At 41.6% G+C, this 24851-nt stretch overlaps 1 protein-coding gene across 7 annotated transcripts in view; it reads right to left on the minus strand.

The window, feature by feature from the left end:
• LOC137334827 (ataxin-7-like protein 1) overlaps positions 1 to 24496 on the minus strand; it is a 226182-nt gene extending 201686 nt beyond the window's left edge. For 6 of the 7 annotated variants that reach the window (XR_010966251.1, XM_067999835.1, XM_067999834.1 and 3 more), the window contains exons 1-2: positions 24331 to 24496; positions 23794 to 23862 (exon numbers count right to left, since the gene is read on the minus strand). Coding sequence is in view for 6 of the 7 variants with exons in the window: in XM_067999835.1 (XP_067855936.1) it covers positions 23794 to 23862; positions 24331 to 24496 (235 nt within the window). In the remaining variant the exon portion in view is untranslated. The remainder of the gene's footprint in view (positions 1 to 23793; positions 23863 to 24330) is intronic. The other variant, XM_067999837.1, reaches the window with a different exon arrangement.
• Between the last annotated feature and the right edge of the window lie 355 nt (positions 24497 to 24851).

The following is a 24851-nucleotide window of genomic DNA, read 5'->3' on the forward strand; positions in this document are numbered from 1 at the left end:
ACGGCTGTATCCTGAAGGACCGAGCTGCCAGATGGGCCTGCATCATGTGGTTAGAGGACTAACACGAGGGAATAAAATGCTTGACCTTGAACTTAATATTACCTGTTGCAGACATGTCTGTCCATGATAACAGAAGTAACCACTGCACAGTCCTTGTGAAGACAAAGTCTTGCACAGTGAGGATGCTCTTTATCATGTAGTGTAGCACTACTGCCATACTGAATGAGACAGACTAAGGTCAGATCTAGCAGCCCAAAGCTGGGCATCCATGAGGCGCTGTGGGCCATCAGCAGCAACAGAGGAAAGGTGAAAGCAGCTGCTCTCGACAGCAAGGCATCAAGGGGCCCCAGTAAAACTGAGGTCAACGAGAGTGTCATGTTTCTGGATTTTGACCAAGACAGCAGGGCTGCCAGGTGTGTAATAGGTTTCAGACAGGGCGTCCGAAACCAGCATCCTGAAGATAATGAAAGATAATTTGACACTCCAACAACCATTCACACTCATTGCTGGTGTGACATTCCTATTCATGTCAAATGTAAGGAATCTTACACCAGGTTATGGTCCAACAGTTTTATTTGAAAATCACAAGCTTTCGGAGGCTTTCTCCTTCGTCAGAAGGAGAAAGCCTCCGAAAGCTTGTGATTTTCAAATAAAACTGTTGGACCATAACCTGGTGTTGTAAGATTCCTTACATTTGTCCACCCCAGTCCATCACCAGCATCTCCACATCATATTCATTTCAACGCAGGAGAGATCATTGCCAGCCGGAGAGCTAAAAGCTAACACCAGAGTCAGCCTTTTAAAAAAAAATAAAGACATCAAAAGGTCAGGCAGGCAGCAAACTGCTGCAAGAAGGTTGAAAAGACAGGAGACCACAGGTAGAGGAGGTTCTGTCATTTGGTGTAGGACAGAATGCAGATGAGTTATTCTATTTAAGTTAAGTAAGACAACCCCAGCAGAATGGGATAAAGTTGCATGTTCATTATTTTTATATCATGATGCAAAGCCAAATTATATCAGTTGATACAATGATCATGCTTATTGTTCTGTAGTTTTCACTTTCCTGTGGAATAAAGCTGCTTGCAATACAAACCAGGTTATGCTACCGTACAGGTAAATATAGAGCATTATGTCAACTCCCATAAAAATAAGTCGCACAGACAAGTTCGGGAGCGACTTACGCCACTAAATCAGATAAGCTGTCCTGAATTTCCAACAGAGGGTCAATGCGAAAACCCTTCAGTGTCTGGAGTCATAACTGATACACAGGAAGATGGTCATAGTTGTTGAATGCTAACTTATCGCAGCCCCAGGATATTGCTGCAGGAGTTTCTCAGGGCAGTGTGCTTGGCCCAACCATCCTCAGATGCTCCATCAATGACATTCCTTTTATCATAGGGCCAGGAATAGGGCTGTTAATGGATGATTCTACAGTGTTCAGCTCTGACATCCAGACATCATCCAGACTTAGGCTGATGTAAGGAATCTTACAACACCAGGTTATAGTCCAACAATTTTATTTTAAAATCACAAGCTTTCGGAGATTATCTCCTTCGAATGAGATAATCTCCGAAAGCTTGTGATTTTAAAATAAAATTGTTGGACTATAACCTGGTGTTGTAAGATTCCTTACATTTGTCTACCCTAGTCCATCACCGGCATCTCCACATCAGACTTAGGCTGATAAGTGGTAGGCAACAGCTGTACCACAAAAATGTCAAGCAACAACCATCTCCAACAAGAAAAGGCCCAACCACTTCCCCTGATCTTCAGTGGTACCACTATCACTGATTCTCTACCAGCAACATCTGTGGACCATGCACAACTGATCTCCATCTCACCCAATCCAAAACTTCCTGAAAAAAGCAATTTCAACCAGATAAAACCTCCATAAAGCTAAAATAATAGAACTTGCTCCAAATATTTTTGACATGTACTGAATAACATAGCACAAGTGTCCCTTATCTATTTAATTACCTACACCTCAATCTATCCCTATAATCTTCAATCCTACTTCCTGCCAGATAATCATCCAACTTCTTTAAGAAGGAGTTCAATGAATTAGCATTAACTTCAATAGAGGTCCATTCACACATAAATCATTGAGGCGCACTGAGCAGAATTCCCATCTGATGTCTTCCCAGCACATCCACTTCATACTAAGTCGATACGGCTATAAACAAGAGGAACTCTGAAATTAAAATTAATTAAAATGCAAGAAGGGTTAAACAACAAACACTGGAGACCTGCCCACAAGTGCTTCTGCTTGCCTAAGAATTACTATTCTCTTTAATGGTAGGTGTTTCTGTTGGCGATGAACTGTGTTTCAGACAATACATTTGTTTTTCATGGTTAAAAGAATAATGGGCATATAAAATTTAGAGCACAGAAACAGGCCATTCGGCCCAACTAGTCTATGCCAGTGTTTATGCTCCACACGAGCCTGCTCCCACCCTACTTCATCTAATGCAATTAGCATATCATTCTATTCCTTTTTCCCTCATTACTTATCCAGCCGCCCCTTGAATGCATCTGTGCACAAAGTTAGAGAACTTCAGACTTGTAAAAAAAACAAGCAAAAAAATAGCGAAGGATGAGAAAGATCAACAGTCTGGTGCCAGTCTGTGCTGTTTTTCAATTCTGCCGTATTTGCGCATTGGAACATTCTGTGCTCACAGAACTTTATTTAGTATAATCAATGATCAGGTGTTTTTTTTGCCTTGCTGTAGTTATGGATACACTGAAAGAACAAAGAAACAGTCTAGTAATTTCAACAAGATGAGTTTAAAAAAATCGTAACATGTAAGGCTCAGTCAGTTCACATCGCACTTTAGACATTGGTATGGTCATTTATAAAATGTGGGGGAAACCCCGTGACAAGTTACCAAAAACAATTACTGTTGTTAATTGAGGAATGTGTGAGCAGATAATCTTCAACAAAGTGAGTTCTGCAGTCATTTGACTTCTGATCACATCAGAGATAGTAAACCATAAAATAACTGCAACATTGTGATCACATGAAGAAAAATAATGTCTAGGTTTTATACCGGCAGGCAATTAATTACCTGTGTAGATGTTGCAGCAACCTGTAAAGTTACCTTCTTACTCTAAGAGGAATCTAATTTGATTTTAAGTCTTTTAGCCATTGTTGGTCACCAACCAAATCTGTTGGCAGCTGAGTTGGCTGGAATTTTAGCCAAACATCGACCAAAAGTCACTACCAAACAACCAGAACAGGCTTCTGCAGTACGCACAACCCAATCAGTACAAATCTGTTCTGGATTGATGTGTTTTTGAACTACTGTTACATTGCTAGGTTGAAGGGAGCTTGACTCTATGGTACATCTGGCCTGGGAGTGCTCGAAGCATTCCAATCCCCAGCACTAACTTCACTTTCCTCGATGAGCACAGAAATTCACCAAATAGAAGAGAACTTGCTCACAGATGGGTTACGTCCATCACAATTAAACCCTGCACTACGCAGTCAAGTTTCACGTCAAAGTATCCAATTTGCAGTGCAAGAGAAAGAGCAACGCTAACCTGTGTGAAAGGGAAAAGACAGCCAGTCTGTGACAGAGAAGCAGAAAAAGAATCGCACCATCTTTTAACACTAACAGGTGTATAATATTACAACGGTTGCTGTGTATTGCATTGGTACCATATTATTATTGGAGTTCATAAACATAAAAGATTCATAATTCATGGAGCGCATATGTGAGTGAATCATATGGCCTTTCTCATGAGTTAAATAGACCCAGTAGTCCACAGTGACCACTGTAATATTAGACACCTGTTAGTATTCAAATATGGTGAAACCCTTTTTCTGCAACTTTTCTCTCCCACAGACTAGCTTATTTTTACCTTTAGAACAGGATTTTGGGGTCTTATCAAATTAGGAACGGGCTCTCCTCTCCTCTCCTCTCCTCTCCAGACTGGCACTTCTGGGGATTTAGTCCAACTCAGTATATCTTTTTGAGTATCAGGAGTTATCAGCTCTTCTGGGTCAGAGCTCTTGGGTATCTCTTAGGCCTCTCCCTCTGCTGATGTTAAAGAGTGATAGGTGACAACTTACATTTATATAGTGTCTTTAACATAATGGGACATCCTAACACATTGAACATAAGTTAGGAGAGTTGGGGAAGATGACTGAAGAGGTAGATCTTGAGAAGGCTTTTGAAGATGGAGAAAAATCTAGCAAAATGAAGGGGTTGTAGAATGCAGCATAGTGTTAACAATGGTTCTGCCATTGATGGTGGAGCAGAGGGAAAATTGAAACACCATACTTTGTTACAAATGCAAACCAATCTTAAAAAAAAAAGAAAGAAAACCAGGCATTTAATGCTTGTTGCATCTGACCAGGATCCTGAAGCACACAAGTATTTTCCAATCTGCACGGTTCTCTGGTCAAACAAGTAAACTCTGAGTAACCTAAGGCTTTGTTTACTTAACAATTAAGACTTGTGGCCTTAATTAGATACAACTCCACCTTACGTGTGCATTATTTGGTGTAACACCCCTGTCCTCATTAAACAGCGGATCATCTGACTCAGCGAGACCAACGCCTCATGATCCAGTAGTCATTTCACAAGAACATTTAGCAGACACTTCCTCTCGGTCACCCTTCAAGTGTCACACTGCAAAATTCTGTGCGACAATTTAAAAATAATGTATAAACAAAAGCAGTCATTTGGAATGTACAATTGAAAATATCTCAACTAACACAGAAGCCAAAAAGCCTGTAACCTGTGACTGATCTTTGCAATCTCTTTTCAAAAAAAATGAGAACACAAGCCAGGGTTCAGATGTACAGCTTGAAAACCAATTAAACTTTTGACTTCAGCCAGTATTTACTTAACAGCTTAGAGGTAGACTAGTACGTTCGGTATTACATGTTAAAAGGACAGGTGCATGTTGCAACACCTTATCATCTGACTTGCCATAAGTACGACCATGAAATATGTACTATGTTGTAAATGGTACATGGAGCACACATAGATATCATACCCCAAATGTCACATTGCAGAGAATGAAAAGTATAAAGCAAAGAGAAACAAAAGGCAGCCAGTTCAGAGTGGTTCCCTCCAACCTGCACCCAGGAATTAACTAGCACATTATAATCTGCAAACTTCTCTCATAAAAAACTATTAAACTCTGATTGAACTTACATGTCTTTCTTAAAGGGACAGGCCAATTTAAATAGTTCCCCTCCTCTAGCAGCAGAATATATTACGCATTCAAGAGAATAACATTCCAGTCATTGTAAAATAGTGCATCGTACAATTTACTATAAACAATGGCACTGCTTATGGTAAATTGTATGATACGATTATATATAAATATATATGTGTATGTGGGGGTGGGTGCCTGCACAATCTGTTCACCAAACAATTAAACTCTATTTGACCACAGGCTTTGTTTACTTAACAACATTTTGTAGCCTTAGTAGCTTCACTTTAGCAGCAGAAAAATATATTGCACATTACATGGTATAACACTCATCCTTATAAAACAGTCTATCATCTGACACCAAGAACAAGGGCAACGGAGCTCCATTATATAAGGACTCAGTGGGTGAATGTACTGCCTGGTAATGTACGAAGCCATACAGACCACAAATGTTCCAGTTTCTGTCACTGGTCCAAGGTTCTTGCTCTCAACTGCACTCCAATGACTTCTGCTGAAGTAGTAGACGTGTGAATGTCTGACTAGGACAGAATTGGGCTTCAGTTGTGATGGCCCCACAATCAAATAACCTGCTGATTTGATTAAGTACACACTTGGAAAATGCCTATAAGATCGAAATATTCAAGGGCTCAAGTCATCCATGGAACTTTACCCCAATAGTGTAGTGGCTATGTTACTGGACTAGTAATCCAGAGGCCTGGACTCATAATCCAGAGAACACAAGTTCAAATCCCACCATGGCAGTTTGAGAATTTGAATCCAGTTTTTAAAAGAAGGTCTCAGTAAAAGTGACCATGAAGCTGTCAGTTTTGTCGTAAAAACCCAACTGGTTCACTAATGTTCTTTAGGAAAGGAAACCTGCCCTTCTTACCCAGTTTGGCCTATATATGAATCCAGTCCCCAACAACCAGGTTGACTCTTAACTGCCCTTTGAAATGGCCTAGCAAGCCACTCAGTTGTATCAAAACATTACAAAGAATAACAAGCAGAACCATCACTGACCGAGCTGGCCAAGTCCTGAAGGACACAGCTGCCGGACTGGTTTTGCAGCAGATGGCAGCAGGACCAACACGAGGGAATAACCTACTTGAGCTCATCCTCACTGATCTGCCTGTGCCAGATGCATCTGTCTATGACAGATGCATCTGTCTATGACAGCATTGGTAGGACCACACAGTCCTTGTAGAGACCAAACTCTGTCTTCACACCGAGGACACCGTCCATCATGCCGTGTGGCACTATCACAGTGCTAAGTGGGATAGATTAAGAACATATCTAGCAGCTCAAAACTGGGCATCAACAACATATCAACAAAAACAACATGCATTTATATAGCACCTTTAAAGTCCCAAGGCGCTGCACAGGACGGTTTTCAAACAAAATTTCCCTCACTCCTCCATCACCATCAAGTCAGATGACCAACCCTGGTTCAATGAGCAGTGTGGAAGATCATGTCGGGAGCAGCACCAGGAGTACGTGAAAATGAGGTACTAACCGGAGAAGCTACAACACAGGACTGCATGCATGCTGAACAGTGGAAGCAGCATGCTATAGACAGAGCTAAGTAATCCCACAACCAACGGATCAGGTCAAAGCTCTGCAGTCCTGCCACATCCAATCATGAATGGTGGTGGACAATGAAGCAACTAACAGAAGGAGGGGACTCTATAAACATCCCCATCCTCAACAGGCACTAAATCTGTGTGAAGCTTTTGCCTAACATTTTGACTGTGTGCCTGTCAAGAACCTCAGCATTTCCCCCTCTCCTGGAGGCATTGACTCTTGCTGGGGTGAAGTTCCACAAATGCCAGTAGCGCACTCGTGTCTCAACCAAGGAGATATCCTTAATGTGTGAGCTTGGGCAGCAAGTGATGGCAGGCTATTCCACCCTGGAAAGCATCACAGCTGAGTAATAATCCTGTTACTGCCTCACAGCCAAAGGAATACACTTTCCAGCAAGTGTCAATGGACAGCTATAAGGGCCAGGATCCCTGGGTGATTCTCCCCATCACAGCCTAGAGGTACAAAGGTCAACTGTAGCCTCTCAACCACAGACCAAGCTCAGATGAGTTAACTCAGCACAGACCTGCGGGGGAATCGAACTTAGTACTTTCTGATCTATATAGCTCAATATCACAGTGTAACATATTTTATGCCTTGTATTTATTTATTGCCTTATCACTCTCTCAGAATCATCGAAATACAATGAATTACTTTGAAGTGCAGCGAGTTATGTAAGCAAATGTAGCACCCATTTTGCATATAGCAAGATCCCACAAATGGAATGAGGTGAGTGGCCAGATAATCTATTCTTAGCGGTGTTGGGTGAGGAAAGAATGTTGGGGCAAAATATCTGGAGAACTACCTGCTCCTTTTCGAATAGTGCACTGGGATCTTTAACCTCTAGCTGAACTTCAGTCGTGATCCATCAACTAAGCATTTAACTTTGTAATAAATTAAATGATAATTCCTTGCATAATTAAGCAAGACATTAGGAGGGTTTTACTTTCTAAAAGGAGTCCAAAAAAAAAATGAAAAACCTGAACGAGAAGGTGCCAGAGGAGTAGGAGGAGACAAAGGTGTCACTTGGCAATGAGAGCCGCAGCATCACCACTGGAACGTGGATTTCACCAATAACAGAGAGAGAGAAAACAGACATTCAACCCTGGGCCTAGCCACAGCTTGAACCCTCCCCAAATCCATCCAGCCCATCCCTGATCCAGGGCTAATCTCGTCCCCAGCCTGTATCATCTCCCTATATCCATCTGCTCAAACACCCTAAACTGGTCCCGTCCACTGACTTTGGCTTGGTAATCAACTAGTTAGAATCATAGACTGATACACTACAGAAGGAGGCCATTCGGCCCATCGTGGCCGTGCCGGCTCTTTGAAAGAACTATCCAATTAGTCCCACTCCCCTGCTCTTTCCCCAAAGCCTTACAAATTTTTCCCCTTCAAGTATTTATCCAATTCCCTATTGAAAGTTACTACTAAATCTGCTTCCACCACCCTTTCAGGCAGAGCTAGAATTCTAGATCATAACAACTCACTGCATAAATTTCTTTTTCCTCATGTCAACTCTGGTTCTTTTGCCAATTAGCTTAAATCTGTGTCCTCTGGTTACCGACCCTTCTGCCAGTGGAAACAGTTTCTCTTTATTTACTCTATCAAAACCCTTCATGATTTTGAATACCTCTATCAAACCTCCCCTTGACCTTTCTCTGCTCTACAGATAACAACCCAAGCTTCTCTAGTCTCTCCACATAACTGAAGTCCTGCATCCCTGATACCATTCTAGTAAATCTCTTCTGCATCCACTTTAAGGCCTTGACATCCTTCCGAAAGTCTAGTGCCCAGAATTGGACACAATACACCAACTGGGGCCTAACCAGTGTTTAGCATAACTTACTCTATGCCTCTATTTATAAAGCCACGGTACTCGTATGCCTTTTTTGCAGCCTTCTCAACGTCACCTGCCACCTTCAAAGATTTGTGTACATACATCCCCAAGTCTCTCTGTTCCTGCACTCCCTTTAAAATTGTACCAATTAGTTTGTAATTCCTCTCCTCATTCTTCCTACCAAAATGAATCATTTCACACTTCTCTGCGTTAAATTTTATCTATGTGTCTGCCCATTTTGCCAGCCTGTCTGTGTCCTCCTGAAGTCTGTTACTGTTCACTACATTTCTGAGTTTTGCGTCATCTGCAAACTTTGAAATTATGCTCGGTATACCCACGTCCAGGTCATTAATATCTATCAAAAAGAGCAGTGGTCCTAATTCCGATCACTGGGGAACACCACTGTATACTTCCCCCCCCCCCCCCCGCCCCCCAAGTCTGAATAACAACCGTTCACCACTAATTTCTGCTTTCTGTCCCTTAACCAATTTCGTATCCACGCATCCATTGATCCACTGCCCCTTTAATCCCACGGGCTTCAATTGTGCTAACAAGTTTATTATGTGGTACTTTATCAAATGCCTTTTGAAAATCTATATACACAACATCAACTGCACTATCCACATCAACCCTCTCTGTTACTTAACAGATGAAGTAAGTGAATGATGAGAGGAAATTACTTTTCAAGTTTAGTAATATCTCCATTCATTAAAAGAAATGTGAGTCATCTGCATACATAAACTGACGTTACTGATTGCGACAACTTTGTAACAAATTCTTTTTGTCCCCGGGCTCACAAAGACACAACTCTTACCGTTGCACAATTCAACAGGTACCATCGACCTTCTGGCTACATGCCCAAATTCTTCATGTGTGAGCCTGATTGGTGACTATGGATCAGATATTCAACTATGGAGGACATCACATGAGCCTTTTCCTCTCGCCCTGTGACATCCACATATAAGGTGGGAGGAGGCTCGTGTGGAGCATAAACAATAGCATAGACCTGTTGTGCCAAATGGCCTGTATCTGTGCTATAGTATTCTTTGTATTTTGCAACTTCCACTGATTTGAGGGGGGGGGGGGGGGGGGGGAGGGGTGGAGTCTATTTGAAAGAATCAGCAGTGCGATACCTGGCTGACTTTTCACACTCTAGCCCATAAGCCTCTTAATTGAGATCAGCTAATTCAGTACAAACTGGGAGTCGAACCTGGGACTTCCTGATCTGTATAACAGCACCACACCATGCAGTGTGCCTGCCTTGCTAAATCATTGAGTGAGATCCCCATAACAAATTCTGAGAATCCAGAGACACAGGTGTTTGAAAAGCAGATTCTTACAACCAACAATCTGAATAATACACATCGCTTGTACTGGGATCTAAAGCACCTATGAATACAATCACAGATGCTTTGTTCTGAAGGAGGACGAGGAAGGATAATGCACCATAGTCACAGAAGATGTAGAGGAAAAAAAAACTTAAAATGTTTGTAACAAAAATCTGCAAGCTGTAATTAGTAGTAATTGACCCCAATTGATGATTGAGTACGAGGGGCTATGGAATCTACTTTGGCGTTTAACATACAAAACCAAACTACCTTGGTTACCTTGAAACAGTGAATATAATTATACTCAAGCATAAGTATCTCTTCAATCATTTCAATCATTCTAGTCTATCATTTTTAACAAATTGCGACTCGATGGTTGTTTAATTCTGGTCCAAGGCCTTTTAAAGATTAGACCTTTCATTAGGACCATCAATCTTCAGCAGCCACAAACTGTTGGAATTATCAAAATATTTTTACACCTCTTTCTCCTGAGCTCCCTTGTAAACACAGACTAAAAACTACTCTCTATGAGGACAGGGCCGCCATTCCGTTCCAAGAATGTTGTTGCTGGACCTGTGCTTCAGAAACCAGGAGTACAAACCCTCAAATGACACCAACAACACCATCATCAAAAACAGATAATCTGGTCATTTATTACATTGCTGTTTGTGGGATCTTGCTGTGCGCAAATTGGCTGCCGCCTTTCCTACTTTACAACAGTGACTACGCTTCAAAAGTACTTCATTGGATATAAAGAGCTTTGGGACGTCCTGAGATCGTCAAAGGTGCTATAAAAATGCAAGTCTTTCTTTCTCCCAATGAAGTATTGTAACTGACTGTTTGATTCAGCTAAGAAAATAGAATATTCTTTATCATTTCTTTCTTTCATATAGTTAATTTGTGTACACAGTATTTTTCTCAAAACATTGCCTCTAAGATTCTTCTTTATGTTGAATATATGCAGTCCTCTAGTTCTGCGCCCAAAGTCTAAGGTAAATGACTTGCTTATATTATCCATTCTATCAAGCATTTTAAAAACATGGACCATATCCCTTCTCAATCTTCTTTTCTCCAATGAAAACAATGTTGGTACTGTGAGCCTCTCTTCATAATTTAGAGCCCTAAGTTCCAAAATCATTCTCATCACTCTTCTCTGAACCCTCTCCAATCTATCACTGCCATTCTGAACGTGAGGTTCTCAAAACTGCAACCAATTTTTCTAATGTGGCCTAACCAGTGATTTATGAAAGGTTAAAATAATTTGTTTTGAGTTATCGCATGCAAAAGTCCTGATTTACAAGTCAACTCATAGCTTGAATTAAACGATTGTTGTTCCCATTTGTAAAACCTGGCAAAAGCAAACCAGACCAAACAAAGGAGTTTACAACTTTAATCCTTTAAGTACCAACGAACCTTTTGAATTTCCCATTTTCTTTTAACACCTATGAATTTGATTTTGTTGAACATGGGACTATACACAATTGTCTTTTTCAGACAGAAAGTATTTTTAAAAATTTATTATACCCTCTTAAAAAAATGTTTTAATTACTAAAATTTCCACCTACACAAAGCATTTTACCAGCTTGTTCCCCCAATAATAACATTCCTGTGAGAATGCTGACACTTACTGATAGCCCCGAATTTTAAGTGCCAAATATCTTTCAAAATATGCACCTCCAATTTGATTATAAAGCCTGCAGATCGAACTCCCGTACATGCTTTTACAAGAAGCTTGTAGAGTTTAAGAAATATAGATGCAGAGAATCAAAGGCAATTAAAATTATCTGATTTTTTTTTAATATTGAATTCCCACTCCGCTGTGTTATTTATGTTGCTTATTCAATTTTTTGGATAATTGAACTACTGTATTAATTATCAGGAATAGACTGTAATTTTGAATTTATAACATTCATAATCTACATTCTAATTGGATACTGGTGCAAAAATTTTCATCTTGTCCAGAATGTTATAAAAGGCACAAAAATAGAAAACCCCAATTATTAACTCAAAATGAAATACTAAACACTACAGTCTTAATGTGTGTTTCAATTCTGATGCTGAATTGCGACTGCAACCCTGACGGTTTTGAAGCAACAAAAACCCTCAGGATGATGGTAACCCCACAAATACACACTTGCACGTACACATTTGCACAGAACAGAAACAGTGGACATCATTCTTCAAAGCAGCAGACTGTAGGAGCATCTTTGTCTGCTGTACTTTCCGAAGCAGTGTAACATTACACATGGGGAGGAGCACTCGATTCCTTAGACTGGGGTCTCAGTATTACACTTTATAAAAAAGGAATATAAATACCTTAAAGCTCCATGACCTCATAATTTCCATTATTTCACAAGTACTCAATTAAATCGTAAACTTCTGTAGATAGAAATGTCTGTAAGATTGTAAAAAATATTACAATATTGCAGAATCTTGTGTTAAATTGACAAATTCTGTTTAGCAAAGGCAAAAAGATGAAAACCTAACTTTGCCCCAGGCTTGCATACAAGATTATAGGTACAGGATTATAGATCAGATCAAGTTACACTTCAACAGGTAATCACTTCTATCTCCTCAATAATCTGCATTCCTGAATAAATTAAGACTTTCTAGTGTTGGACCAGGGCAAATACAGATAAGAGTCAGCTAATCCATCAATGAAACTTAATTGCTGAACGTAGGGAATGATGGTTGAGGCCCAGAGAACAGGATGTCTGAGAAGTAAGAATAAGTAGGGACAGATGGCGGCGGGAGGTGGGGAGGGGGAGGTATGGTGGGCTGGAAGATTGCAGAACGCAGGCAAGGTAGGGAATGGAGCACAAGTGGGTCAAACAACAACGAGGGAGAAATCAGAGTACAGAGACAGGCTGTGGAGCAAGCAGAGTACAAAGACAGGCCAGTAAACAAGCAGAGTACAGAGACAGGCCAGTGAACAAGCAGAGTACAGAGACAGGCCAGTGAACAAGCAGAGTACAGAGACAGGCTAGTGAACAAGCAGAGTACAGAGACAGGCCAGTGAACAAGCAGAGTACAGAGACAGGCCAGTGAACAAGCAGAGTACAGAGACAGGCCAGTGAACAAGCAGAGTACAGAGACAGGCCAGTGGACAAGCAGAGTACAGAGGCAGGCCAGTGAACAAGCAGAGTACAGAGGCAGGCCAGTGAACAAGCAGAGTACAGAGAGAGGCCAGTAAACAAGCAGAGTACAGAGACAGGCCAGTGAACAAGCAGAGTACAGAGACAGGCCAGTGAACAAGCAGAGTACAGGGACAGGCCAGTAAACAAGCAGAGTACAGAGACAGGCCAGTAAACAAGCAGAGCACAGAGACAGGCCAGTAAACAAGCAGAGTACAGAGACAGGCCAGTGAACAAGCAGAGTACAGAGACAGGCCACAGAGCAGAGTACAGAGACAGGCCAGTGAACGTAGAGACAGACCAGTGAACAAGCAGAGTACAGAGACAGGCCAGTGAACATGCAGAGTACAGGGACAGGCCAGTGAACATGCAGAGTACAGAGACAGACCAGTGAACAAGCAGAGCACAGAGACAGGCCAGTAAACAAGCAGAGTACAGAGACAGGCCAGTGAACATGCAGAGTGCAGAGACAGGCCAGTAAACAAGCAGAGTACAGAGACAGGCCAGTAAACAAGCAGAGCACAGAGACAGGCCAGTAAACAAGCAGAGTACAGAGACAGGCCAGTAAACAAGCAGAGTACAGAGACAGGCCACGGAGCAGAGTACAGAGACAGGCCACGGAGCAGAGTACAGAGACAGGCCAGTGAACATGCAGAGTACAGGGACAGGCCAGTGAACATGCAGAGTACAGAGACAGACCAGTGAACAAGCAGAGTACAGAGACAGGCCAGTAATCAAGCAGAGCACAGAGACAGGCCAGTAAACAAGCAGAGTACAGAGACAGGCCAGTAAACAAGCAGAGCACAGAGACAGGCCAGTAAACAAGCAGAGTACAGAGACAGGCCAGTAAACAAGCAGAGTACAGAGACAGGCAAGTAAACAAGCAGAGTACAGAGACAGGCCAGTGAACAAGCAGAGTACAGAGACAGGCCACGGAGCAGAGTACAGAGAAAGGCCAGTGAACGTAGAGACAGACCAGTGAACAAGCAGAGTACAGAGACAGGCCAGTGAACATGCAGAGTACAGGGACAGGCCAGTGATCATGCAGAGTACAGAGACAGGCCAGTGAACATGCAGAGTACAGAGACAGGCCAGTGAACAAGCAGAGTACAGAGACAGGCCAGTGAACAAGCAGAGTACAGAGACAGGCCACGGAGCAGAGTACAGAGACAGGCCAGTGAACAAGCAGAGTACAGAGACAGGCCACGGAGCAGAGTACAGAGACAGGCCAGTGAACAAGCAGAGTACAGAGACAGGCCACGGAGCAGAGTACAGGTAAACTGCAAAAGAAGGTAATAGAGCTGGATTGTTTATCTGGAACTGATTCTCTGGACACGATCAGTGCGCGCTGACAGAATGATTAACACAAGTTGGACTCATCGCCAATGCTGCAGACACACAACAATCACATTATAATTTCTTAAAGACACAAAACTTCAAATAGGAGAGACAAACAAATAGATAAACAGATAGAAGTATCTGCATATAACCTCTAAGGGAAGGGAAGCTCCATTATTTTTACAGTAGAATTTGAAATTATAAGTTCCTACAAACTGGATGAAATGTTCATCTACAGTTGCCTTTTCCCTCTACCAAAGAATGTTGGTGATTATTTTAAGCAGGTCCTGATGGTCAACCTTAAAAGGATCGTCTGATTTTGCCAATTATATTGTATTACATGGATCAGCAGGTATCTAATTAATCAATTAAACTGTATGAGTTTGAAAGCTATCGCCCTGGCTGCCAGTATCATTATCAGTTATTAAATTGTACTTTGAGGAGTGATTGTAAGCAAATGGCAGCAAGTAGTCACTTCACATATTGTACTAATTAATTCTGTCAACACTTTACCTTTTTACAGGTTAAATAAATCACTACTTCACTGCGTAGTTAATCACATGCCGTAAAACTAATTAAACCACATCTGTGAATTCCTGAACAATGGGACGTGCCAGTGGGATATTTAGTGGCCTAGGAGTAATGCTCATGATTTACATGACCTCAGGTCACCACAGAACGCGAGCATCATTTTTACTATCACCAATCCACGTGAATGTGTGGTTCAAATACAATGGGGGTTAAATTGGTTAACCCCCAAAAACGGGCGCTTAGATCGGGTTAACCAATCATGCAGCACGTCACACTCGCTACCTGCGCTGTTGACTGGCTGCACGCACCAGCAAGGAGCCCAGATATTGGGAGTGGCTCGCACGACTTGAAGGCGGCCTGCACCTCTTAAAGGGAAGATGGAGTGTTGTGGGAAGTGAATCTGTGGTGGAATATACTGAAGAATGGCTGCGCCTGGGAGAGAGCGTGCACCAAGGTTACACACGGTGCACTAGAGGCCTTGGTGGATGAGGTGAGCCAACGGAGGGCCATCCTATATCTGCAGGGGAGCAGGAGGCCCTCCTGACATATGCTGAAGAGGAAGTGGGAGGCTGTGGCAGACGAGGTCAATGTCAGGAGCGTCGTACCACAAACGTGGATGCAGTGCAGGAAGAAGTTCAACGATTGGACATGAGAGGTGAAGGTGAGTGAGTTCAAGTTTCCAGTGGCATATCTTATCAACTGCACCACTAGCCGCATCCACTGCTCCACGCACTACACCGCCCCCATCACCCACCTACCAACAAAGTCTTCCAATCAGTACTCAACCCTTTAAATCATATGCTACCTCTCACCCTCAGACTCTGGCAAGCCACACACCCACAGGTCACACACACTGGCAGCTATTCAACCATGCCAGCCACATCACCCAAAAATCTTGCAGGACTCTCACTGACACACTTCCCCCTTCCTTGCAGAAGGTGGCACACAACAGCAGGCAGCAGGAAAGAACGGACGAGGAAAGGCACGCCTGCACGTCCTCATCCCCACGGAGGAGACGGTGCTGTCGATCATTGGGCAGGCCGTCACTGCGGCCGTGGCCACTGGCGGTGCTGGAGGTATCGGTGATGAGGGTCTCTGCATACCTAATCCTCCTTCTTGCTTCCCACGTCTCCCTCATCTCACAATCTTTTCTGACTCACGTGCTCCCTTTAGTGTTAATGGTGGGGTGGGGTCGTTCATGCCCTTTAACTCCTGTTCCGCTGTGCAAGGTTAGGTCAGTGCGTTGGCTGGAGGGGGGAGTTTGAAAATGGCAGTGACTGCTTCAAATCAGCATTGCACGCTGACTAACATCCTAATCTCCCTACTCTACATGCTTCTGCTGTTTGTTTGACCACCTTTACCAAGATGGCGTCCTGCGCACATCACACCGGAAATGTGCACGCATCTCAGGCACCGTTTTTGGGACTTGAATGTCCGAGTAGTGCTAACAAAACGGCACTACGTGGCCCAATTTAGCCCCCATTATCTGGCTTAGAAATGATGGAACGGGAAACAATATTGCCAATTTATCACATCAGGAAGCAAATAAATTACCCGTCCTTCAAGTTGTGAGTCATGCAATAATACTTGAAATGCATGGGATTATATCATGTATCCAGCCAATGAGAAGCTGAGTTAATTAATGGCAGCTGCATACGAGTATAGTTCGTTCTTTGAATCACAGACATTTGAGAGACTGACACTTCAGTGCAGTACTGAGGGAGTGCTGCACTGTTAGAGGTGTCGTCTTTCAGGTGAGATATTAAGCAGGTGGGCGTAAAACATCCTACGGCACTACTTGAAGAGCAGGGGAGTTCTCCCCGGTGTCCTGGCCAATATTTATCCCTCAAGCAACATTACTAAAACAGATTATCTGGTCATTATCACAGGAAATCTACTAGTGGTTTACTAAATATGTTAAAGGAGCTCCTGCAATAGCTAAAAGAGTTTCATCAGTGAGTAGCTGAGCCTTAGTCTATCCTGAATTAACTGACTTCAGCCAAGAAAAGGTAATAGTGATTAAGAAAGGGAAAAAACACCCAGAGTTTCTGCTCCTGATCGCTATCCCGTAATCCCTGCTGGAAGTGCATATTCATGGATGTCACGTGAGGGCAGGATTCCACTTGGTTGTGATGCCATGATCCAGTCAACCCCCACCCCCAGGTTCGAAAATTCTGCCAGTACTCATTGTCAAGGCTCACCCTTGAATAATGGCTAACTGGACGAGGGTGCTTGTCAAACTGTACCCCAGCTGAGACTGTGCCTTCAGGAAGGGAGGGGGAGAAATTCGGCAAAGAAAAATACATTCAATATTAACCAAGATTGGGGAGCACAAATTTGTTCTACTGTGAAATTACGCGAGGGCTCATCCGATCACCTGCGAAGGGTTGGAGAGAACTCGTTAACAGAGGTTTACTGAATGTTTGCCTCTTCTGGGAGGTGGTTGGGGGGAGGGGGTGAAACGGGCTGGGGGTGGGAGGTGAGAGAGGGTTGGTACATACAGATGAGATCAGGAAAGAAACGGGTAAGTGTGTGTAGGCCTGAAGGCTTTTTCTAGTCCTGGATACATAATATTCAAGAAAAACTTCCTATTACTTGTCCTTAGACAGTCTGATATTTTATTACCAAGTACATAATGTTAAATATATTGCTCCATGTGTCTCTCATATTTATGTACACGAGTAAAGACTAACATTAGGATATTAAATCCACGTTTACACAATCCAAAATAGAAGACCCAATGTTAAAATTAAGTACTCATGTCATTACATCCCAAATACAGCGCGTGGATAAATATTTTACCTTACCTACTGCTGGCTGCAATGCACATCAAACCAGCTGCAATGCATTTATCACTGACCCACATTTAAGTAACATGTGACAAATGCTGGACTTATTTATTTTTATTTTAGCCGAGTAAGTCACAACCACAACGACATCACTGAAAAGAGAACCCCCCGCCCCCCCCACAAAAAAACTGAAAGCTATTTTCAGCAGTCTTGCAGCAAGAACACAAGATGTTAAACAGGACACCTGAATTCATGCCTAACTTGCCTGCAAATGAAACTTGCAGACCAAGGGTGAATTATTGGCTCACAATTTGTCTTAATTTCATCAAATTGTCTACACATTCTTCAGCAAACTGCATTTAAGCTGACATGACTATGCAAAAGTACATGTGCTGCCTGGACATATTTTGGACACGTGAGACAACTGAACCTTCAGACTCATAGTTCATGCAACAAAAAAAATGCAATTAAAGTAACAATTTTTAAGGTGTAACGACAAGAAGTAAAAATCACATGGGTGTGCTGCTTTGCCAAAATTAGCAACGACTCGAAGATTATCAAGTCTGCCAAATTAAAAGAAACAAAACTGACTCCAACTTCCAGTCTATCTCAATTCTCAAGACAGTGGGAGGGATGAACTGCTCAGGTCCCTAAGTTTAGCAAAGTCATGAACGCGTTATTTCTGAATGCATTTATGATATTGCTGCATATTGCGACTAAAGCAATTCTTCCCTCCGACTGCATAGTCAATTAACACCTTCATTGCTGTTCCTTAATTATCATCAAACCTTACAATTATTGACTTTTCAACTCTGCATTTTTATTTCACACAATTTTTAAATTATGTACCAAATCTTATAATCCACATTTCCTTGTCCCCACTGTTTAATTAAATATAAAGTGGCACTATCGAAGTACAAGTTTCCCTTTGTTGTCTGAAATGAGATCACTTTCCTTCTCTAATTATCTGTTATGAGTTGTTATGATCTGGAATGCACTGCCTGAAAGGGTGATGGAAGCTGATTCGATAGTAACTTTCAAAAGGGAACTGGATATATGTAAATGAAGGGGAGAATTTGCCAGGCTTTGGGGAAAGAGCAAGGGAGTGGGATTGATTGGATAGCTCTTTCAAAGAGCCAGCACAGGCACGATGGGCCGAATAGCCTCCTTCTGTGCTGTATGATTCTATCATTCTATGATTTGTCCCCATCCCCCCACACACTCACAGGACAGTTAAAATGTGGATATGCATCGTGCTTCTCCCACAATACCCGCTTTGACCTCCTGGCAACCTGTGTGTGTAGTGAGCTGCACAAACATGGGGAAAACAATTGCTAGAAAAACCCTGCATTAGTTGCCGGCCAACTTTTTCCAAATCTCCCCCATTCTGTTGCTTCTCCATATCAATGACCTCCTTCACTCATCATCTAACTCTATCCATTCTTTTTCTTATGATTCCACTCTACATTCTTCGACTTCCTTCAGATCAAAGATCCTCAGAGCATACAACCTCCATTTCTCTCACAGCGCAATGGCTGAATCAATACATCTTGCTCTCCATGTTCGTTGATAAGTCTATCTTTCTTATCTCTCTCTCTCTATTCCATTAGTACTACTACGATCCTGTGAACGTTCTTCTCTTCCTCCTCTAAAGTTCCAAATACACCACTTTTGATGCTTTTCCCCTTCCCTGTATCCTTGCTGTAATACATCTTCTACTCTAACTCATTCTTTCCGCAGACTTCAACACTATGGAATATCTTACCCTCTTTATCGTATCTTCCACATAAAATCTTCAGGCTTTTAAAATTCAAGTTTTGCATCACCTAATTACTATGATTAGATCTACCTCATGATCTTCTCTACTGTTTCCAACCTTGGTGGCATTCTGCACTCAAAGTTGATCCTCGCCTAGTTTCTCAATTTAAAAGAATTTGATTACAATGCCATAATATAACTATTATCACACTACTCTTTATTTCACAGTCAGTTAGTGCTCTGTAGCATAAGCAGATTGGCAATAACTAACTCATAAGATCAGGCAACTCTATTGGCAGTTCACAGCAATTTACAATTCACATTCGGTTGCTAAGCCAATAATATCTGCTTTCCATACTAGCTTTACTCATGACACTGTGGGTTCTCTATTCAAATTTCCTTTCCCCATTATACTGAATCCAGCTAATATCCAACCTCCTCCTTGCACAGCACATTCCAAACAATGCTTTTGAGCCTCAGTCAGAGCACTGCTCAACAATGTACAAGTGTCAACTGTTGTTACAGCTGCATGAAATTCAAATTCATTTTTTTTCTATTCGACTAACAATTTACTAAATTTTGCAAACATACGAGAAATTATTATGCTCCTATTACTAGAGTTATAAATTTGGAAGGAAAAGGGAATTAAAGTCTGAATAATTAAGTCTGACTAAATAAGAAATTATTTTGAAAGGACTATTTATGAAGATAATAATTTGAATACATAATACTGTAAACGGTATCCAAGGTTATCTACTACCAGAGAAGTTAAACAACACAAATACCAGTCATTACAAAAAGAAAGTCAATTTATCGATAAAGGATATGTCAGACAGTTGTAAATTATCATTTATATTTCATACAAAAGATTGTCCAGCTAATTCACAAACTGCAAAGTTGTAAATTATGTTCAATTTTACTAGTGGACTATAAAATTCTATTTCTCTTCACACAACACATTTACGGGACTTAATTTTTGGGGATTTTTTATTTCAATTAGTTATTCAAATTATTGAAGTTTAGACCACAGAAGGAGGCCATTCAGTCAATCGTGTCTGTGCTGGCTCTTTGTTAGAGCAATCCACAGCTACTCCCACTGGTTCGATCTCTCCCCATAGCCCCTGTATCGTGCTCTGCTTCAAATCTTTATCCAATTTTCCCTTAAAGTATGCAATGGTCTTTGCCTCCACCACTCCCTGCGTAAAAGCATTCCATGCTCCAACAACCCTCCATGTAAAAAATTCTCCTAACCTCTCTCTTTACTCTCAAGTGATAATTTTAAATTGATGATTGCTCATCGCTGATTTACGAACCAGAGGTAACAGTCTTTCCCTAGTCACTCCTTTTAAAACCCTTCATAACTTTAAAAACCACTATTACATCTCCTCAGCCCCGTGAAAATAGTCCCACTTTTTCAATTCTTTCCTCATAACTATAGCTTCCCATCTCTGGCATTTATCTTATTGAATCTACACTAGAAGCTCTCTATGACTTTAATGTCCTTCTATAATTGGGTGCCCAAAACTGCACAGTACTCTTAACTGTGGCCTAACCAATGTTTTGTATAAATTCATCATTATTTCTTTACTCTTGCAATCTATGTCCCTATTTATAAAACCCAAAATTCTGTTAGTCTTGTTTATGGGTTTATCGTACTTACAGGAAATGACATGCTTGAACCCCTAGATCTTTCTGTTCATCCACACATTTGAGCATCTTTCCATTAATTGTATACTCCCATTCCCACACCTCCAATTCTGACCTCTTGCGCATTCCCAATTTCCTTCGCTCCACTATTGGTGGCCGTGCCTTCAGCCATCCAGGCCCCGAAGCTCTGGAATTCCCTCCCTAAACCGCACGGCCTCTCTACTTCTCACTCCTCCTTCGAGTCGCTCATTAAAAACCTACCTCTTTGACCAAACTTTTGACCACCTGTCCTAATATCTCTTTATGTGGCTCGGTGTCAAATTTTAATCTCACAACGCCCCTGTGAAGTGCCTTGGGACGTTTTACTATTAAAGGCGTTGTATAAATGCAAGTTGTTGTTTTTTCTCCCAAAAAGTATTACCTCATACAAATCCACAATAAATTGCACCTACCTGTCTCTCTGCCAACCTTTGTCTTTCGACAGTCTTTCACAGTCCTCCTCAATGCATGCTAAAACTCCTACTTTTGTGTCATCAGCAAATTTCGAGATTGTGTTCCTTATATTCAAGTTCAAATCAATTATTTATACCAAGAAGAAAAGTGGACCCAGTACTGACCACTGGGTACACCACTTCCAACCTTTCTCCAGTTACCTCACCCATTTACCTGAACACTCTGGTTGATGGCCTCGAAACAACTTTCTGTCCATGCTACTACATTTCCTCTTATGCTATATGCCTTTTTTTTCATAACAAGCATTTTGCAAGGCACCTTCTGAAAATTATTTTTTTTACGCATGGGATTTATTTCCACAGATATCTTATCTGCCCATTTTTTGCAAAAAACAAAACCCATGCCAAGCTAGGGGTAAAAACAAAGCCCATTTGTTCATAAAAGCTTTCTCACAAAACCTGGCCCTCTGTAAACTTCCCAAAGCCTGTTTGATTTTCTGGCTGCACAACTAATTGAAAACTTAAACCACATTTTTAAAAAAAATTATGATTGCAGGTTTGAGGCTTTAAAGGAAACAAGACCACCCAGCCCAACTCCAGTTTATTACACAAAACGTATTCCCCCAACGCACAGTATACAGAACTCCAGCAGGTACAACTGCTGGCCAGACGACTCTCTATCCGCAAGTAGTCACAGATGAAAATCATAAGGACATCTAGAACATGAAAAACGAAAAAAAAGGCAAAAAAATGATGAATCGGTTTGTGGGGTTTAGTACAGCGTATGAATACAACATATTGAAGACGTCCCAGAAAATTCAATTTAGTCCTGGGGGAAGAAAGCTACAAAATATAGATCTCTAAGACTTGCAAATTCACTGTGTTTTCCTTTCATTACGCTACTATTTATTGAAGACAGTGGTCAACTGTGAGAAGGAAAACACCTCAAAGTGGAGCCTGACATGTGCAAATCCCTTGCTCAGAATTTTCATTTCTAAAACACTGTGTTGTATGAGTGTGAACATTAACCGTACTGCTCAAAAGGCAATAAAAATTACTTAAATGAGGAAATCAAAGAAAATAGTTTCCACGTTTAAATTGTGTAATTCAACCACACTGTGGTTCGGTGAAGAAATTAATTTTATTGGTGATACAGAATTAAGATATTTTAACTCATGTGAAACATCATAGTTGTGAGAGGATACACCAAATTGTCACCAAAAGATAACGTCCAGATTCACAAAATGCACATTAAGTACAGGACGCAGGGTTTTAAAGCAGCATGGTGCCATGATAAAACCCAAAAGACACTTCATTTTTGTATACTGAGAACTGCTCAAAGACAATATTTAATAATAACATGACTTTCACTAACACATCTTCATTAACTTACTTTTAAAAAAATACAGCTTGAGTGAAAATTTCAGCATTAAAACCTGAAAATCACTTTGTTGTGTACCAGGTATGGCAGCAGCTGCTGTATTTGGGCCTTTTCACAGCAGCCAACACAAGACTGTTTTTCTTTGGAATGGGTTATTCCGAACTGATCCTGGAACTCAGCCTGCTAGGTGTCAATGCCCCCTTTAACTTATTCAGACAACACATATCAGCAGGACTGCAAGCCAGAAGAACAAATCCCTGCTGATATATTCGTGACATTAGCAATTAAATGGAATTTGGTCAAAAGTTCAGGATTTTAAAGCCATTTTGCCCATTCATTGTGGTGAAATGTGGTATTCAAAACTTCAGAATAACAAAATTCCCAAACGTAAACAAACCTGTGATGGAACAGGTTTATAAAAATGTATTTGTAGTAACAGAAAGACAATATAGTTTATAAAACATAAGTAGTTATCACAATTGATTGAGATCCAGAATCTGCAGATAAGATAAGTATTTCCAGCATTTTCTGTTTTTTATTTCAGATTTCCAGCATCCACAGTATTTTGCTTTTGATTAAGTGAAAATCAAACTTGACTTTGAATTACAAAAGATTATGTGTTGTGTGTAATGGAAAGCATTCAATGCCTTTGTATCTCTATGCCCTGTGAGCAATATTGACACATACAATGAATGTAAACATTGTGCAATCAGTGTCAGAAGTCTGTCATTCATTCATTCATTGCAATGCCTGTCAAAGATTGGCAGCAGGTAACACATGGAAAGTATATAGCACTTTGTATTTACAGGATAATGTTGTGTTGTTGCCTTTAGCATCATTGCCACCCTTACCTTCTTTATTAAGCCTCATCACCTCTCTATTCTTTCCACCCTCTTTTCCAGTGTCTTCTGATTCTGTATCTGCACATGAGTAAATGAAAAATAAAAGGAAGAAATAAAAAGGAGAAATAAAACCAACATGATAATGATGTTCAATCAGTGACACATCGTTAGCCAAAGAAGCAATTTTATTACCAGTGTTTATCTCTCCACCTGGGCCACATGGGGGGTAACACTTCTTTCATCATTTTGCAAAAACATACAGCCACTGTCTTAACCTCCTCACAATGAAAAGAGGCCCTGGAAAATCTACCAGGGAATGTCAGACTCACACACAAAGCCAGGGGGAGAGCTGCAAAGCCTGGGCCCCGGCCGAGCTCTGTTACTCCAGCCTGTCTGTGTGCCTTTGCCTCTCTCTGTGTATCTATCTGTATCACTGGTATCACAGAGAGGGGAAGCATGGAGGACACCAGGGGCCACTCACAGCCAAACCAGGCAGCATTCAGACATCAGAAAGGAATCGCGTGAGAAATAAGGAGGGCCGCTTACTGTCCGAGCATTGTACTTTAGCAGCATCGATCCAGCAGGACCAGGGCTTGCCCAGGAACGCCTCGGGACTGGGCACTTTGCGCTCCAGTGTCGCCATTGCTCTTCCTTCTTGTTGCTTTGCTTCCCTTCGCCACCGGCTGACGTCACCTTCGGCTCTTTCCGCCATCTTCAGCCGATCGGAGAGAGAGAGAAAAAGAGAGAGAGAGAGTGAGGAGAGAGAAAAAGAGAGAGAGAGAGTGAGGAGAGAGAAAAAGAGAGAGAGTGAGGAGAGATAGAGAAAAAGAGAAAGAGAGAGAGAGGGGGAGAGAGAGAGTGAGGAGAGAGAGAGAGGGAGAGTGATAGAGAGATGGAGTGAGGAGAGAGAGAGTGTGAGGAGAGAGAGAGAGTGATAGAGAGTGAGAGAGAAAAAGAGATAGAGTGAGGAGAGAGAGTGAGAGAGAGAAAAGGAGATAGTGTGATAGAGAGAGAGAAAAAGAGAAAGAGAGAGAGTGAGGGGGAGAGAGAGAGTGTGATAGAGTGAG

The sequence above is a fragment of the Heptranchias perlo genome, chromosome 18 (genome assembly GCF_035084215.1).
Source record: "Heptranchias perlo isolate sHepPer1 chromosome 18, sHepPer1.hap1, whole genome shotgun sequence".
In the NCBI taxonomy this organism is placed as follows: Eukaryota; Metazoa; Chordata; class Chondrichthyes; order Hexanchiformes; family Hexanchidae; genus Heptranchias; species Heptranchias perlo.